This window comes from Tenrec ecaudatus, chromosome 7 (genome assembly GCF_050624435.1).
Source record: "Tenrec ecaudatus isolate mTenEca1 chromosome 7, mTenEca1.hap1, whole genome shotgun sequence".
Taxonomy (NCBI): Eukaryota; Metazoa; Chordata; class Mammalia; order Afrosoricida; family Tenrecidae; genus Tenrec; species Tenrec ecaudatus.
In genome coordinates, this window is record NC_134536.1 from 8874143 (window position 1) to 8893573 (window position 19431).

The 19431-nt window shown below is 49.3% G+C and overlaps 1 protein-coding gene across 1 annotated transcript; it reads left to right on the forward strand.

The window, feature by feature from the left end:
• Positions 1–2064: 2064 nt before the first annotated feature.
• Positions 2065–18870, forward strand: RSPH3 (radial spoke head 3). The gene is made up of 8 exons (XM_075554309.1): positions 2065–2385; positions 8378–8465; positions 9929–10070; positions 11843–11988; positions 13831–14034; positions 15338–15500; positions 17948–18034; positions 18381–18870. Exons 1-8 carry the CDS (start codon positions 2306–2308, stop codon positions 18710–18712), a joined length of 1242 nt encoding a protein of 413 aa, XP_075410424.1. The 5' UTR covers positions 2065–2305; the 3' UTR covers positions 18713–18870.
• The last annotated feature ends 561 nt before the right edge of the window (positions 18871–19431 follow it).

The following is a 19431-nucleotide window of genomic DNA, read 5'->3' on the forward strand; positions in this document are numbered from 1 at the left end:
AGTTACATCGTTCTCCCTCAGAGTAGCTGGCGGGTTTGAACGGCCAACCTTGTGATTAGCAGCCCAACTCATGACACACTAAGTTATCAGGGATTCTAAAACCACCTAAAGGCTCATAAGAACCAAAATATAGTTACAGCCCTATTCTTCTACAGAATTCCACACTTATCTGTAACCTGCCAACTGGACTCATGTCATTTTTATGTGACATTAACAGCATTACAAAATGAACATGTCCCAAACAGAACTCTTGTCTCCCTCCTCTTCCCAACCTGTCGCCAACATCACAGTAACTGACATGATTGGCATGGCATTTTGCTCACATCAAAAACCTTAGACCAAACCAAACTCACTGTCACAGTCAATGCTGTCTCAGAGCGATCCTCTGCAGGTTTCCTAGACTGTAACTGTTCACGGGGGAAGAGAGCCCAGTCTCAGTCATGGAGGATTCCCCTGGTTTTCACGCGCCCTTTACCAAGCATGATTTTGGTTCTAGTGATTGGCCTTTTCCTAATGATGTGTCTATACAAAGTAAGCAAATCCAAGCCTCGCCATCCTTTCTAAGCATCCATTCTGATTTATTTCTTTTAAGGTTGATGACAGTTCTCCAAATCCACGTCAGGTGGTGGACTTTTGATCAAGCCATATCCTCCGTTCTGAATGTTCTTCCCTCAAGATTTTCACCAAGGCTTTTCTACTAACGACAATCAGGTGGACAGATAAATATAACCATACATGAAATGGTATTAATAATGGACTGATGTAAATACTGTAGTGCCAATGTTTCTAAAAGTGGGTGCTACTACCCCAAAAGAGGTGCTAGAAAGATGGGGGGCAACTGCAAAAGCAGAAACCGACACTTCATCCTACACTGTGGGCTACAGTACAAACATTTTTCAGAGGGGCAGCTGGTGGGTACTTTTTCTTCTGAAAAGAGGGTGGTAGGGCAAATAGGTTTGGGAAAATGTTAGCAGATAGAACCTTGACAGAATTGTATTCAGTGAAATAAGCCAAACAGAAAAGTCTCCCCCCTACCCTTGTATGTATAATTCCATTTCGTGAAGTATTCAGAATCAGCAAACACAGAGAAAGAGAAAAGCGCATTGCTGTGGGTTGCCAGGGGCTGGGGAAGCAGGAATGGAGAGTGCCGGCGATGGGATTTCTTAGTCCTCAGAGTGCTATTCTTCAACACTTTGAAGAGGTCTTGTGCAGCTGATTTGCCAAAGCAGCACAGCATTTGATTGATCGGGTGCTTCCCTGAATGAACACTGATTGTGGATCCAAACAAAATGAAGTCTGACAACTTCAGTCTTTTCTCTTTTTATCATGTTGTCTACCGGTCCGATGTGAGGAAATTGGTTTTCTTTCCATTGACTTGCAATCCATGCTAAAGCCTGCAGCCTTCTATTTTCATCGGCAAGCGCTTAGCAGGTGGTTGCGATGCCGCTTCTGCAATGCTTTGCCGCGTTCTTTTTCATACAGTCTGGGTTCTCTGGTTAGCTGCTCAACGTCTGGGTTAAGTAAGTATGGTGAGGGCACAACCATCACGCACAACTTTTTCAAACAATATTTGAAGAGTGGCTCTGGGGTGGCCCTTATAGATCTGTGAACCCAGAGGTCCCCCCCACACACACACACACACACCCTACCCCACCCCCAAAAAAGCGCTGACAAGAACGGTAGGCAGAGCAGGACGCAGGACGAGTACAGGAAGCTGCAGGGGGCGGGCGGTGGCCCCAGTCGGCGCGTGGAGGCCCCTGGAGCCCGGGAAGCCCTGCCCGGACTGCGAGCAGCAGAGCTGGCGCCCGGCGTGCGTGATCGCAGGGCAGCTCGGGTGCGGCCCGGCGGCGGCGGTGGCGGGAAGAGAACCCTCGCAGGCCGTCGGGGCGCCCAGGAACACCTGGTCCGGGAAGATGACGCCAGCACCACCTAGCGCCGCCCGGACGGAGACCTCGGGACACACTCGCTCCTACGGCGCAGGCGCGAGTGGGCTAGGACCGGAAGTACCGCCTCCCTGGCCGGAACTCCATAGAAGTCCCGCCCTTAGACCGAGTTCCGCGTTGCCCGGCAACCGTAGGGAACGCCCCGGGCTGGCTGTGTGCGGGTCCCAGCGAGCTCCCGCGTCGCGCCCACCGCCTACCCTGTCAGCCTCCCGTCACGCCGGCCTCTCCCCTCGGAGCCCCATCGTGCCTCGCGGAGCCTCTGCGCCTGGCGCCACCTTCACCCAGCCGCTTCCCTCGACGCCGGAGCGCCCACCTGCCTCAAGGCCGAGCTCCACGCGAAGACCCGCCTCAGCGGCCACGCCATGGGCACCTACACCTACACCAGCCAGCCGCGGGCCCTGCCCTGCCAGCGCCGCCGCTACCGGGACAACCTGATGCAGCCGTGAGTGCCCGAACCCGCGCCGGCGCCCGGCCTGTCCGCGCCCGAAATAAAGGCTCTGCCCGCCCGGCTCGCTCCGCGGCTGATGGCCTAGTGTCCGTCACGGAGTTTGGGGCAAACCGATGTTTATTGCAGGGTGTGTGTGTGTGTGTGTGGATGTGTGTGTGTGTGGATGTGTGTGCAAATGCGATGTTTATCACTTTAAAAAAAAAAGGAACGTTTACATATGAGGAAGGAGTATTAATAGTACGAAAGGATTAGGTTTAAAGTGGCCCCTTTCTGGTCACTTCAAATACATGAAAAGCTGTGGAATCTGGAACCTGTGGGAGGCGGCAGGAACACTGGCATACTTCCCACTGAAGGAGGGTGGTGTCCCCATCCCGCCCCAGAGGCCACCCTGGCTTGCAAGGGCGGGACACACAATGGAAGCCCATCGAGTTCAGGCTCTCACAGTACTTGCTTCCAAATCATTATTCAATCAGACCAGCAGATAAGATAAGCAAGGACCAGTGGTGCTTCACAAGGAACAAATACCTTGCCAGTCAGAAGAGGGCACCAAAACACACAAACTCACAGCCATCAAATGAATTCCGTCTCCTAGAGGCACCATAGGAAGGGGTGGAACGGCTAAGCTGGCAAACTAGAGCAGAAAGCCTCAATGTCTCTCCCAAGGTGCACCTGGTGCCTTGGAACTGCTAACTTTGAAGCTCACAGCCCAATGGGGAGCCCAACCTACCCACCAGACAGGACTGACTGATGAGTGTTGAAGTTGTTCCTTGAGCAGTATGTTGTGGTAGTGCTGAAAATATAACAACATTGCAAGAAAGCAGTTGAGACTACTTCACATGGTAGACGGCCTCAGTGATATGGAACTGTCCCCAGAGAATACCCACTGCTGTCCAGCAACAAATCCCTATAGGACAGAGTAGACCAGCTCCACAGGGTTCCTCAGGCTGTAATGTTTATGGAAAGGTGCCCTGGTGACACAGTGGTTAAAGCACTTGGCCGCTAACTAAAAAGTCAGCAGTTCAAACCCACCCTCCACCCTGGGGGAGAAGGAGGTGGCTGCTTGGTAAAGATTCGAGTCTTATAAGCCCCACGGGGCAGTTCTCTGAGTTGGAAATAACTCAAACACCAGTTTGTTTTCGTTCTTTATTTTTTATCTTTATGGCAGGAGCTTATATCATTTTCCCACATGGCCACTGACTCAATGGCGAAAACTTACAGATGGCACACCACAAGAATGGATAACGCATTATGATCAGGGAGAGTTGGGTTACCAAACTCTTTTTTTTTTTACCAAACTATTTTGATGGAAAATCTAAGCGGGCTGAAACCAGAAGATGAACTTTAACTGAACGATAGTAAAATTCTATATTTGCATATGGAAAATCAGGCACAGAAATACAGAGACAGGAACCTGATTTTTGGCATGGAAACGATCTAGAAATATAAGTTTAACCAAGCTGGACCTGGTTTAAGTGGTTTAAAGCCTGTGGTCTACTTCTGAAGATTAGCCAAGACTCCACCATTTCTTAGAGCTAAACATCTTACATGCCAGTCTTAGTGTTTTATAAGCAAGAGAATATGATATGTCTTTTAAATACTTGTTGGTAGTTAAGTGTCAGAAAACCTTGTTAAATTCACCATTAGGCTTGTCTTCGTAATCTAGTACTGCTGTAACACAAATACCACAGCAGATGGCTGTAACAAATCGAAATTTGTTTTCTTAGAGTTTTCAAGAAGCTCATGTACTCACTGCCCTTGAATCAGTCCCAGGTCCTCTTCTCCCCTCTCATCTTTTCCTCCCCACTCCCTCCCTTCTGATGGGAAGCCCTGGTCTCCTCAGCCTGATCCCTCAGTGCTCTGATTCCTTGGAGACCTCCATGTGGCTTACCCTCTGTCTTCACCCATCTCCATTCCTTAATCTGTCCCTTTTATAGCTTCTAAAATATTAACTCAGAACACATCACGCCCACTTCCTGCAGCATTAACAAAAAGACAATGGTATTATAGCCACAGGCATAGAGGTAAGCGTTTACAACACCTGTTTTAGAGGGACGCCTTCAAACTGGGCTGACATCCTTATGATGGCAGATCCTTTGGTAAAGGAGGCAGAGCCCTTCTGACGAAATAACAAGGTTCTGAAAGTCAAAAAAGAGGGGGTTTCAAAAGGTCTCATGGAAAATCCTCTTATCTTTTCATGCCATTTTTTCAGAAACCTTTTGAAGCCCCCTTGTAAATGGAAAAAATTACCTTAAAACCTAGTTTTTATGTGACCGGACCCCATTGAATCATTGTGGTAGGAATGGTACCCTCAAGAATGATGGCCCTAACCCAGTCCCAGGAACTTATGACCATGTGAACTTTAATGGCAAAAGGAGTTTTACAGGTGTGCATGAGGATCCTGAGAGGGGATGGTTGTCCTGGGTTATCAGGTGGGTGCATTGTCATCACAGGAGTCTGCATAAAAGGGAGCAGGAACTGTGTTTCATACAGTGGATGTATGGATTGTTCTAAGAGCTATAAGAGCCCCAATAAAATTATTTTTTTTAAGAAGGAGCCAGAATGTCAGAGAAGGAGCTGTAATGATTCAAGCAGTTTGGAAAGATGCAAGGATTGGGGAGGCCACAAGTCAAGGAATGTGGGCAGCCTCTTGAACAGGTGGGGGACACTTAGCCCACAGGCCATATAAAGCCTGAGAAACTATGATTACCAGCTAACACCATAGGCCTCACCAAAGAGAAGCAGCTCCAGCCATCACATTAGGAGTGAATTAATTCAATGTTTGACCAAATATAGCAGGCTCATTTTTTTAAGTTGATAATTTTGCATGGCCCACAAATTATGTTATACATATAAAAATGACCCTTGACATTAAAAAAGTTTCCCACCCCTGCTCTGAATACTTGAAAAGGTAAAGAAACAGATTCTCCCTGAAGGAGCCCAGTCGTGTTCATACCTGGATTCTAACAAAAAGATCCCTTTAGTACTTCTGACCTCCAAGCATGAAACATAGCAGTAAATTTGGGTGGGTTTAAGCTACTAAGTTGGTGGCCATTTGTTACAATAGCAATGGCCTTCTGTGACAACAGCAAATTGTCTTCTGTGATGTTTGTCATTGCTTTGTCCAGATTCCTGTTGACCTACCCAATGAATGCATTATTTTCTTTCCCTCTTAGCCATTTCCACATCAAGACCGGAGTTTCATTCAGTGGTTATGATTCGGGCAAATGAGTTAGAGAGTTTTACTATGTTGATAGCCTTGTCCACTATCCGTCTATTAGTTTGTCAAGCAGGAGTGGCTGTGTGTGTTGCTGGAAGCTGGGTGTATGGTCTTTCAAAGACCAACAGGGCTACCCATGTGGAACAGGTTTCATGGAACTGCCAGACTAAACAGACTAGGAAGAAAGACCTGACAATTTTCATCCGAAGATTTGCTGATGAAAACCTATGGATCACACCAGAACCCTGTCCACCATGTTTGGGTTGGACACAATATCAGGACGGAGCAATTGATAAAGGCATCGTGTTTGGTAACGTAGAGGGCCAGTGAAGGTGAGCGAGCCACACACACCCCTACCCCACCTCCCGTGAGATGGATCAGCACGGTAGCCACAACAGTGGGTTTTCACATGCTGGCAATCCCGAGGATGGTGCAGAAGTGGGCACGACTTTATTAGCACACAAGGTCACCGTGCGTCAGAGTCAACCATGGACCTCTGATTCTAGAAGAACTTTGAGACATGTGCAGGTAGGCCGCAAAAAGGCCCAGCTTATAAGAAAAGCTTTAGAGGCAGATGTTCCTGGTGGTGGTTTAGGGAGTGGGCCTGTGAAAGTCCCTCTCCTGGCTCAGGTGGCTTGGCTGCCCCAGGCCAACAAGCAGTGCATGGGAAGCACCGCTGGGCTCACCAACAGGGATTCTCCTCCTCTTGTGAACCTAGGGGCTCTTGGCACCACCGGCGCCCACAGGGAAAGTACAGGAAGTAGAGAGACTTTCAGCCCCCAGCGCTCCCCCAGCACATCGATTCTCCTGCATGGTGCCACCTTCATCCCTGTGGCCCTGCGTAGCGGACTTAGCCCCATCGGCACCACGCACGGACTGTTCACTAGACCTCTCCTCCGGTTCCTCACCAGCAATAGGCTGTGGGTTTGGAACTTCTCTTTTATGATCGTGTGGATCCACAGCTACTCTTCATTATTCCTCTAACGGGCACTATTGCTCGTCTTGGGTGCCATAAGTTGGTCTTGACCCATTGTACCCCCCACATAAAACCAAGGACCGTCTAGCACTGTACCCTCCTCTCTTGGTTGAGCCCATTGCTGGGGCATTGGACGAAACGCTGTTCTACCCCTCGCCATCAGGTTTTCACTGGTTCGTTTGTTTTCCGGAAACTGATCATCAGGCCCTTCCTCCGCATCAGTCTTGGTCTGAAAGCACCACTGAAACCCTTGTGCTGCTGAAATGCCAGTGGCATCCTTGGAAAAGAACACGGGCTGCCACCCAGAGAGCAGATTGAGGGAGAGAGGCTCTAGCAGCTCAGAGACAGTGCAGTGGCCCAAGGTAAAGGCCATGCTGCCTGTGAGTGATGGGGCCACTAGGGAGAGATGGTGGCAGAGTCAGTGGTACTTGCTGGATGTACAAGTGGGGAAGGGGGAGGAATCGGAGATGACGACCAGCTTCCTATATCAGCCAGTGGTGGTCAGTGGTACCGTTTTCAAAAATAGAGAACTAAAGATGCCACGAGATGCAGTGGCAAGTGATAACAACTTGAATTTTGAGGCTGCCTCCGAGACATCCTAGTGAGACAGACCTCACGGGCAATTGGATCCACTTGAGGGGCTCAGAGACACAGTGGCACAGTTTTAGGTAGTGGAATCCATCCTAAGGGCAGCCTGGAGAAGGGGGAGATCCACTGAGGACAAAAGAAGGCTGAGCCCTGAGGAAAGCCATGCAGGAGCGGCCAGCCAAGCAACAGGAAACCAATCGAAAGACCGCAGTGGAGTGAAGTGTCCCTCAGGAATGCTTCAGGAAGGTGTGCTCAGCTGAGCTGGACACTTCACAGAGGGCCAGCAAGACAGGAGAGAAGTCCTCCTGGGCCTTCAATAATATGAAGTCAGGCCATTCACTAGTGGGTCCAGGATATGAGAAGTAAGCAACTCCCTGCCTCCCCCCCCCAAAGTCTTTGCTGATAGAGAACTAAAGTTGGTGTAGAGTCAGTGTTTCCGTTTCTCAGCTAGAAGCAGGAAAACATATGACAGTTTCTAGTGAAATACTGATTGCATATTCACTATCATTCCATTCTGGGCCTTGAAAATAAAATTCTGTAAACATTTAAAACAATCACTTTTTTAAACTACCCGTGATTTTAAAGAGCAAGCCGAACTTCTATTGCTAAGCCAGAGTTGTTCTATTAAATGTAACTTTCCAGTCCTTGAGGGCCCTTTGAGAGGGGCTGTTTTCACACTTGCACTCGACTATAGATTGATAGTCTCCCCTCAGCTCTGCCACTCACCAGGTGACCTCAGACCTCAGCCCATCAATCTCTGTCCTCTTCTGTCAGATGGGATCCCAGTGCCTGACTTGAAGAAGCGTGGTGAGCCAGGAGCAGAAGGGTGTGTGTGAAGGGCCTGGCTTGTAATAAGTGTTCCACACGTGGTGGCCATCTGTCCCCTGTGACAAATCGTGCTAAAATAATGATCATTTTCATCTTTATCTAAATCAGTAGTTCTCAACATGTGGGTTGTGACCCCTTTGGGGGGGTGAACGACCCTTTCACAGGGGTCACCCGATTTATAACAACAGCAAAATAGCAGTGATGAGCAGCAGTGAAAATAATTTTATGGTTGGGGGATCACCACCACATGAGGAACGGTATTAAAGGGTGGTGGCATTAGGAAGCTTGAGAACCACTGATCTAAATCATACTGAAAGTGTGTTCGGTTTACAGACACCGGGACTTAAAGCAATTATTGAAATGGTGCTATCTTGCAGAGATGACGAACCTGTGCGTTTCGGGAACATCATGTATGACAGACGGGTGATCCGAGGCAACACGTACGCGCTGCAGACGCTGCCACTGGTCAGTACAATGGACACCCTCCAGCACAGCTTCCCTGTGGAGAAGGGCCAGTTGTTTCGCTGGTGTGGGGGGGTTGTTTGTTGCAGACCAAAACCTTTCTAAAACACAATGAATGACTAGGAAGGAGTGACTAGGGGAGATATGGTGGGGGTGGGGGAGCACATACTACAAGGCTCAAGTTTTATTATTCGATTCCAAAAATTCAAATCACTGGGGAAATTGGTCTGAAGGTTTCAAAATATTGACTCTCAATTTCTGTACTTAAAGTGTTACAGAGTAGCAGCCAGAGTCCACAGCTGGCCCCAGCTGAGAAGCACATTTTGAGTCGGTTTGACTTATTGAGGTCACTGCTGAAAGTTTGGCTAGACAGCCTCATACTCTAGCACTGTGTGCTTATCTCAGCAAGGAGTTATAGAGGTTCCGAACAAAAAGTAAACCAAATCCACAGCCATCAAGTCAATACTGACTCTGTTTATGGGAGTAGAATGTCCATGGAGCTGCTGGTGGTTTCAAACTGCCAACCATGCGGATCACAGCCCAACACATAACCACAATTATAGGGGTTGAGTTAGGAAAATGGTTCAAAGCACAGGCGATACCATCAGAACTTCAGAAACTCTCTGACGTATAAGTGGCAATAGCCACAGTATTGGGGAGAAGGGATTACGGGTGATTTTTACCACTTCAATGAAAACATTTTCAGAATTCTAGTTTTTCATATTGACAACATTTTGCACGAAGAGAGACAGATTCAACGTGATGGGTTGACAGTGGCTGCAACCCAGGACTCAAACCTAACAATTGGGAGACTGGCACCGGGCCAGGCAGTGTTTCATTGCGCTGTTTAAAAGGTCGATGACACAGTGGAACTGACATGCGGGCACCCTACACCAGCTCATTCCCTCTTTCCTCTTTTTCCCCAGTGGCCCTAGTCGATAAGACTGGGCCAGCCAGGGGATGGCGTCATCAGTCCCTTAGCCAGCCATTGGTTTCGTTCTGTGCGCTTAGGCTTCGTGTACACTGAGGATATTTTCCTTGTGAGCTCATAACTTGTTTAAGGCAATTCTTTCCAAATTAAATTTAGATTTAAAAGAAAGAAAAATTCTAGTGCTTTCCAATTGAACTACACATTAAGGTTTGTTAATATTGAATGTGATTGCTAGTTTCTGTAGGCACCAGAGGAATTCATGGTAAAACTGCTTGCACAGGGAGAGGGTGTTCTTAGGTAGCACTCTGTACCCCTTACAGGCAGTAGCAACCCCAGCCTCCCACTGAAGATCCCTGGAGCTATGTCAGCCATCTTTGTAATTAACACACACACACACACACACACACACACCACCACCACCATCCCCACCCCCAGGAACCTGGAGTCCCTCTCCACAAGGAGGCATTATCATGGTGAAAGCTTTGGTTGTCTGTGGTCAGTATGCTAAGAGTGAAGCCCTCTCTGTGGCACTCAGGCGGGGCAGCAGGACCCACTGGAACTGCAGAGGTTACAGCAGGCGAAGAGGAGGGCCCTGGCCAGGAAGCGCGCCCGAGAGCAGTTCCGGCCTCGCACGCCCGAGCCCGTGGAAGGCAGGAAGCATGTGGACGTGCAAACAGGTATGTCCCCAGTCGGCGTCAGTGTTCATTTGGGCCCGGCCCTTCTCTCCTATCTGTGCAGCCCGCATGCTCTCAGCCCTTGCCAGTCCCACAGGGCGGGCAGTGTCGGTGACTGCATTGGATGTGGCCAGCAGAGTGAGATGGTCACATATTCTCTTCACAAACTAGGATCATTTTCTCCCTAGGGGGATCATTACCCCAACCTGAGTCTCTGTTTCCCATCAGGACCTTCAGGCAGGCAGGGTGGTATGAAATGGGCCCTAGCTGATGGGGGCATTATCTTTGCCTGTTGGGAGGAAGACACCCACCCACTGGGTTCTGAGGCCCATCCGCCTCTCACCAGTCTCCTCTGTTCTCTGTGGATGGCACACATTCCCCAGTCCCACACAGCTCCACTGAGGTCACTGCCAGCCTTCATCCTACACGTCTGACTGTTCTGAATGCTGTGGAAGCTTGCCTAGATCCCGCTGGTCTAGCTTTGTTATCAGCAGAATCCTAGCAAGCAGACAATACTTGGGGTTTTCCTTGGGCGATGAACTACTCAAGATCCCCCTGGTACCCTGGCAGGATAGTACCTTAAGGCCAAGTCTAGAATCTGTATATATGTGTGATTAACTAGTTACAACTATTAGGTTTCTGTGCATGTTAATGTGTTAGGCTGGGTTGTCTAGAGAAACAAAGCCAGTGTCTTCTATCAGGAAGGCATCCCAGCCCCAGTCAACTCAAGTCCATGGGTCCAAGGCTAGCCAGAGCCTTCTTCAGACTCACATAGCCATAGGCCAATGAAGCAGAAAGGTGAAGGAGGAAGCAGATGCAAGATCACAGGTCGGTGGGTGCAGAGTCACATGGATCCAACGTTGGTGGCACATGGCAGGGCACCATATGGGACTGTCCTTGGAGCCAGCACAGAATTCAAGCAATCAGGAAGGTAAAGAGCAAGAGAAAGAGGTTCCTAGTGTGTCTCTTACAAAAATGCCACCCCTAAGGAGGTATCACCAGGCTGAGACCTAATTGATAGGTTGGACTTCACTACTGCCCTTTCATGCAGGTACAGGTTGACATAAAACCTAACCACACAGTTAGACGATGAGAGTAATAAATGGCTTAAACAGAGCCAGCTTTGGGGAATGGTTCCTCCATCTCAGACCACCGTGTACTTTACCTGTGCTCTTTGTTTCATAACTACAAAGAGTCCAAGAGATGGGTCTTCACAGTCCCTGCTACAACTGAAGATACGGAGGCCCAGCGAGGACATAATTTGGCTAAGCCCTATGTTCAACTTCAGACTCCAGTGCTCCTGTTCTTGGCTTGAGACCACATTGCCCCCTAGGAGAGTAGTCATTGGTGGGTGAAACTTGGTTTCACAAGCACTTATAATCTACAGGTACAGGGAGAATCAGATAACAGTGATTTGATGCCTGGTTTTTAAAACCACCCCAGATTTTTCATATTGTTATTCACAATCATCTTAGAACCCGTTCATCCATTACTAGCCCCATCTCCTACTGTGCGTAACATCTCATATGCAGCCCCACTTGTATACTCTTATTCAGCTCTGTCTCTCTAGGCATTCAACAGATGTTCTGTGGTCTTCCAGATGTGTAAAAACATTTGACTCAACGTGTGATGGGGCCTTTACATTTGAGCACTCTCCTTCTACGACTAGTTTTCTGATGTGTTTAGTTCTGTTACAAGAGCTGAGGTTCCAGAAACACATGCATGCTTGAAATGGACGAGAACTCCAAGCTCAACGTGTATGGCCTTTTTCTTAGAACTATACCTTGAAGAAATCGCTGACCGCATAATAGAAGTTGATATGGAATGCCAAACCGATGCATTTTTGGACAGACCACCGACACCACTCTTTATTCCTGCCAAAACTGGCAAGGATGTGGCCACTGAAATTCTGGAAGGAGAGGTACGCCACAGCCTGTAGGCTCCCTGTGTCTTCTTGTATACATGGGGTAGAGTTCGGCTTAGTTACAAATAGTAGGAGCTAGAGCTACTTCAGAAGCAAAATGTTTCTACTTAGTGAATTTCATCTAGGTAGGACCTGTAATCATTTTCTCCCCTGCAGCAGTAATAGAAATATTTTTAAATAGCACCTTCTGATTTCTCCTCTTTGCGGATCCAGAACAAAGGCATAAGACCCACATGTAAAAGACATAAGCCCCAGGCTGGGTGGGTGGATGGTTTGCATACTGCTGAGGTACATGTGTTAGGAGTCCTAGTGGGGTAGGTGTTAGGCTTCTAATTGTGAAGTTCACAGTTCGAATGCACCAGCCACTCCACAGGAGAAAAGTGAGGTATTCTGCTCCCATGAAGATTTGTAGTCCCCGAAACCCCATGTCGGATTGCAGTGAGTTGGGATGAGCTCAGTGGCAGAGGACTGGGTTTTTGGTTTTATTAGTTGCTTGTGGAACACCCAGACTTCTATGAAGACAATCTTTCTGTGTTAAAAAAAAATTACCTTAAAATAAGGGCAGTTTGATCCGTGGAAGAAATGCAGTGATTTGTGAAACTGAAGAATGGAGGGAACGGCTGCTGTGCACAATGGCTTCTGTCACTGAAGCACAATGTCTTCAGAAGCCACATAGCCAAACCCCTTGCCCCAACGTGGACTCAGACTCACAGCCACCCTGTAGCGCTCCGCAGAATGATTCCATGGGGTTGCTAAGGCTGTACATCCCGATGGAAACAGACTGACTCCATTTCCTCCTACAGAGTACCTGATGGATTCAAACCACTGGCCCTTCAGTTAGCAGCCCAGTGCTTAACCCTCTGCACCACCACAAGCCACACCACCAACCAACCAACCCCGCCGTCCAGTCAGTCCCGACTCACAGCACTCCTGTGGGACAGAGGAGAGCTGCTCCCTAGGGTCTCAGTGCCTGGAGCTCTTGGTAGCAGCAAACAGCCCATCTTCCTCCCGAGGGATGGCTGGTGAGCTTGTGGTTAGCAGCCCCATTCATAACCCGTGGCACCGCCGGGCTCTTTAGGAGAGGATATTTGCTTCAGGAAGGCTCTATTGCCCTTGTTTCTTACTTAGTCAGATTATCATCAACAACTAGTAAAAATTGAGTGGAAAAGCAGTAACAAGAAAATCAGGAGGTTTCTCAGGTTTCAGAGTTTGATCTTAAAATGGCTGAGCACCCAAAGCCATGGGAGAGACCAGGTTTACGGTGCAGATAGAGACAGGCGGGGCCCCTGTCACCTGTAAATCTTCAGTGTAACACTCTCCCAACTGAGCTATTTTGGCTCCGCTTTCAGTCACCTTTATGTAGAACAAAAGTCGTTGAAGATCCAAAGGGCAGCACTGACCCAAGGACCAGGTAGACCAGAAGGAATGCTGGGAGTGGGAAGCACAGGGTTGAGTAGAAGTGAGGGTGCGTGGAGTGGAGGGCACTGAAGTGGAGGGTTGAAACCAAAGGTGTAGGGATTGTTGAATGGAAAGCCCATGGTCTGTCTAAACCTTTGCCCAATTGACAAGAAAAGGTGTTTTAAATGTTGAGTATCAGAGTTCATCTTGCTGAATCTTATTACCCCTTTGACTTCATGGAGTCAAACATTTTGCCTGTAAACAGAATGTTCTAGGGTTTAAACCTGGGGACCACAGAAGTGAAGCCCCAGATTAAGTCAGGTCCACAGCAGGTGCTCAGGCCACACCCCATGTTGCTGCTGCTGTTCTTACCGCCGCACCTCTCTTTAACCAGATACTCAGTTCATCATGACCACGGTCCATGTGCTTTGTCTGTTTAAGCTCTTCGACTTTGATCTGGAAGTTAAGCCAATGCTGGAAGTGCTGGTGGGGAAGACCATCGAGCAGTCCCTCCTGGAAGTCATGGAGGAGGAGGAGCTGGCCAACCTGCAGGCCAGTCAGAACGCCTACGAGGAGCTGCGTAACATCGAGCTGGCTGAAGTGCAGCGCCTGGAAGAGCAGGAGAGGCGACACCGGGAAGAAAAGGTACACACCCCGACTTTCTCCTTCTGGGGAACCTTGGGCGGAGTAACACATCCTGTTCATGCATGTAGGTGCTGTGTCTTAGAGCCAGAGGTCTTTGGCAGAGGCAGAAAAGTTCCTCTCATGTGAGTGTGCCCACCCCTCTTCTCTGAAGAGACCCTTTGTGGACTGAGTGCCCGTGTCAGTTTCCAAGAGTTCCCAGACGGAGCCACGCATGTGACATATCCTGGTGCAGAAGGGTCTCCGAGATGTGAGGAGGACCCCAGATAAAGAAAGGCGAGGGGGATTTGTGGAGATGCAGTTGAAAGGTGGTGGGATTTGTCCACATGCTTCAGAAGCTCCCTCGGACGTTGATCTGCCAAAGTCAGTGGCAGAAAAGGTGGAAGCAAGGACCAGGTGGGATGTAGCGGGGCCAGTAGAGAATGAGAAGCAGGGGGTCAAAGCAACTAACGTTCTGCTGTTGGCAATAGCCAGTGGTTTATAATCATTAAGCACACATGTAACCATCTCTATGCTTTTGATATTACCCCCGTAGTCAGACTGGTAGTCCTTGAAATTATTTTACTTGAAAATGGAAGAGATGAGTTTTACTTCAAGCCCCCTCTTTCATACTAGTCTTAATTCAGTATCCATTCGTGTCCATTGAAAACCATGAAGATCTTGCTTTCTTTTAAAAAAAACACTATCCTTTAACTGTTGTTGTTAGGTGCCCTCATCAGCCCCAACTCCTGGCGCCCTTACAACGGAACAAACCACCGCCTGGTCCTGCGCCATGCTCACAACGGCTATGTTGGAGCCCAGTGTTGGCAGCCATGGTGTCAATCCAGCATTGTCACTTCCCTTCTTTTCCGAGCATGATAGTCTTTTCCAGGGACTGGTCTCTCCAGTCCACAGTACGAGCAACGAAGTCTTACTACCTTCAAATTACCAGTGTCCCCTTCTGTTGTACTTGTGGCCGCTATTCCATGTGGGCTGGGTGGCAGCTAGCAACAGCAGCAGCAGTTTGAGGCTCAGACGGTGCCAGACTCTGTGCTGGGTGTTGGAGATGAAGTAATAAGGCCAGGATGGTGAGCTGTACCCTCTTCCAAGAGAGATTTGCTTGTCCTAGCTGTCTGTCATACGCTCAGTGTCCTTCGCCAGCACCCTAATCCAGAAGAATGGTGCACTTGAATTGTGTTGTCAGGGAAGAACCTTTCGTAGCGGTCTTCTGCGGATACCAGGCACCTATTCCAGCTCCTCCGCGCGTTCGCTTCCCTGGGTTCAGCTTTGGGAAGGGCCCGGCAGCGACACAGCTTCTCTCCTGCAGGAGCGCCGGAAGCAGCAGCAGTGGGAGGTCATCCACAAGCACCATGAGACTGAGCAAAAGATCGCTGCCCAGGCCTTTGCCCAGCGCTACCTGGCCGACCTCCTCCCATCGGTGTTCGGCAGTCTTCGAGACGGTGGCTACTTCTTCGACCCCATCCAAAGAGGTGTGTGGTGGTTTGGCTGGAGCCCCTGTTGTAGCAAGCTCCCCAGAACAGTGCACACTCAGTGTCTGCCCTATGGTCACCCTGTCCTGTAGGGTTGCAAGAAGGTGAGCTGTGTGCCCCCGACTGGGTTTGGGCCCGGCCACACCATTAAGGTGGCACCTTCCTCATCTGTGAAGTAAGACACGTAGAGAAAGCTTGGAATAAGCTGCAAAGCACTGTCTGTGTAAGCAGTGCTGGGTCTTTTTCGCAGCCCTTGGGAGACAGCTGTTGATGTCTTTCATTCATTTAACAGATGCTAACTAGGTGTGAAGGATCCCTAATGGCACCATGGGTTAGGTGTTGGGCTGCTAACCTCAAGGTTGGTGGTTCAAGCCCACCATCTGATCTACAGGAGAAAGAGAAAACTGTCTGTTCCCATAAAGATCCATTGTGTTGGAAACCCGAGAAGAAGGGTCACTATGAGTCAGAGTTGACTTGATGGCGGTGAGGTTGGGTTTTAATGTGGGTTAATAGTAGAAGGAATGGCGCTGGGCTGCTAGCCACTAGGTCAGCAGTTTGAAACCACCAGCCACTCTGAGAAAGAGACATGAGGCCCCCTGCTCCCATAAAGATTTACAGCCTCAGAATCCACAGGAGTGGTTGTACGCTTGTCCTGTGGGTCACTGTGAGCCAGAACCCACTCCCGGACAGTGAGAGAACAGTCGAAGGCAGGAGGAAGATCCTCAGCAGGATGGACTGCACGGTGGCTGCAACAATGGGCGCCAATGCAGCAGTGTTTTGTTCTGTTACCCAATGGGCGGAACAGACTCGATGACACCTACCAACAGCAACAGCAGTTCAGGGCTCAGACTGGGTCAGGCTCTATGTTAGGCACAGGGGATGAAACCAGAAAGAGGGGACGACCTGTCAGCTGTCGTTTGACACCCGTTCAAGGCAGCCGTCCTGGGCTTGCCTGGCCACAGGAGAGGCAAGTGTCAGCCTCTGCTCATACTGCCACCTCCTTCCTGAGGCGAGACACAGGCGTCCATCCGCAGGGCTTGGCAATAAGCCCTGTTTCCTTTCATAGCTGGGGGCAGACATCGATCATGTTCGTCGCCAGGGGTGGCAGAGCCCTGTCCCTGTGGACACATCACAGAGAGTCCTCCGAATGCCTGTTCTCCTGGGTAGGGAGAGCAGTGGCAATTCCCATTTTTCAGACGTAGAAACAAAAACTCAGAGGAACCACGCACTTTGTTCCCAAAAGGCTCATCTGGCCAATGAGCATGTTTAGACCTCACACTCATCTTGAATTCTGACTCAGCAGGGCCATTGTGCTTCCTCCCTCCATGAGCCACAGCCTGTCCTCTCCTATAGCCTGTCCCTGAGGGCACAGAACTCAACTATAGATCCCTTCACAGCCAGGGAAACCCAGGAGGCCCTGCTAACTACAAGGCCAGTAGTTCAAAACCGCCAATGCTCCAAGAGAGAAAGATGAGGATTTCTACTCCTATAAAGAGTTGCAGTTTCAGAAACCCATAGGAACAGTTCTGCCCTGTCCTGAAAGAATCAGTACGTTTTAATGAGGTATAGTCATGAAGACAATAATCTCTCATTCTCTCGATTGTTAACCTATTAAAAATAATAACTGGATGCCTGCCACCTCCAAACCAAACCAAAACTCAATGCCATTGAGTCAGTGATGACTCAGTAACTACAGGATAGGGTAAAGCTGCTCCTGAGTGTTCGAGCCTGTCAGTCTTTAGGGAAGTACAAAGTCCCGTCTCCCACAGAGTGGCCGGTGGTTTCAAACTGCTGACCTTGATGTTAGCAGCCCAATGAGTACCCAGTATGCCACTAGGGCTCCCTGTTTGCCACCCTCATGACCCCCCAAAACAGAAAAAGTTCTTATCAGCTTCCTTCAGGCCCGAGACCTCAGGTGGGAGCCCTCTTTGGACAAGCATGGCCCAATCCCAATCTGCGCTGCTTGCATTGAAGTTCTACTCCCACTGCATCTTCGCCTGCCTCCTGGCGACCTCCAAAGTCAGCGTTGACTCCGAAGAAGGTCTCTAGTTCTGCAAATGCTTTTCTACTACAATAGAGAGGAAACAACCAGACCACCCAAGCAAACCCTCTCACCCACAGCAACCCTTAGAGGGCACAGGAGAACTGCTCCGTAGGGTTTCTGAGACTGTAAACCTTTACAGGATCTGACGGCCTCATCTTTCTCCTGTAGGGCAGCTGCTGGGTTTGAACCACCGACCTTGCAGTTGGCAGCCTAGTGCCTGTCTCCTCAAAAACCAGCCAAGGAACTCAGCTCAGTTGTACTCTGGCTTTGCTAATGAGTCCGTTTCTCATTTCATATCAAGAAAACTAATCTGGAAAAATAGATATTTTTGCGTTTATAATAATTTGTATGATTTGTCTAAAAATTGCACCAACGAAAGTAATTGTGTGTATGTGTGTTACAGATATCGAGATCGGATTTATTCCTTGGCTGCTGAATGAAGTTGACAAAACCATGGAACACAGCATGTTGGGCAGGACGGTGCTTGACAGTAAGTCCTTCTGATTTCTTTAAAAGACCTTTTCAGCCACATTGCATCAGATATCAACAGTACGGTTGTAGTATTTAAACACTCAGGATGTTGACTACTTGAACAAACGTTGTGCATTCTTACCCTCAGTATTCTTTTTCATCATTCTATAATTGGTCAGCATGTGTGTCTTGTCACCTCCCTTCAGAAAGAATATTCTGTGAGAACAGACTGGGAGTGCAGCTCATGCTGCATGTAGTAAGTGCTGGCCTTGAAGAAAGGGTTCTAACCGAGGGGAGCTTGTTCCATGGTGGCTGCATCCAGAGGTGAAGACTGACAGTGATCTCTGTTCGTGTCAACCTTTCAGTGCTGATCCGCGAGGTGGTTGAGAGGAGACTGGACATGTTCGAGCATAAGTACCCGACCCCAGGAAACAGGAGCTGGCAGGGCAGCTCTGGAGCCATGGCAGGGTCTGTGGGACCGTACGAGGCTCAAGCACCAGGCACCTCACCAGCCCAGAACTCCTTCCTGACCAAAGACTACCTGCCTACACCAACTCCCGACAAAAGGTCCCTGGAAAGAGGGCTGTCTCAGGATGGGAGAGGGGTAGAGGAAGGAGACCCCACGGTGCAGAGCACCGAGGCAGGCATGAAGCAGACGGCAGAACTGCCAGACGTCTGGAACTCTGCACGGCCATGAAGCCTGTCAGCAGCCAAGTGGACGGTGCGAAAAGTCAGAGGATGGCACATGAGCCCCCTCCCCACAGGGAAATTATGTCGTATTTAGTCAGCATGGACGGGGCAAGTTGGATGTGATGAAACCCTAAAACTAATAATAAAACAAAACCTTCAAGTAAACACTGACTTATGCTTCGTTATGAGTGTCCTGTTGCCCTTCTTCCCACCCCCACCCCACATATCTGGCGCACCTCCCTCCTCTCCCTTCTCTGATGTTGGGGGTCTGTTCGTTTTTTGGACAGTTAAATCCAGTAAGGCCTGTGGTAGCTGGAAACTGGGTAAGGCACAAACCTGTGAAAGACAGAAGCTACAGTATTTTCTACTGACAGCGACGGAGCACCCTGCACCCCGTCAGCAATGGAAAATATGTGAGACCAGGAAAAACAAGGCCGTCCCACCAGGTCCCGGGTCCCATTGGTGCCCCTGGACACCTGCTCCTCAAGTATCAACTGTCTTCATTGACCCAGCAATTCACATTTACAACCAGAGCAAAAGGGATCCACCCCAGACAAGCCGTGTGCTGCTGCTGCTATCAGGTGCCATCCAGTGGGTTTTGACTCGGCGGCCCTGTGAGCCACAAAAGAACACCTCGGGGGCTGTGCCATCCTCACAACCGTTCTGAAGTTGAGCCCATTCTTGCAGCCCATCATGTCCATGCGTCCAGTCAGTGTAAGCCAAACA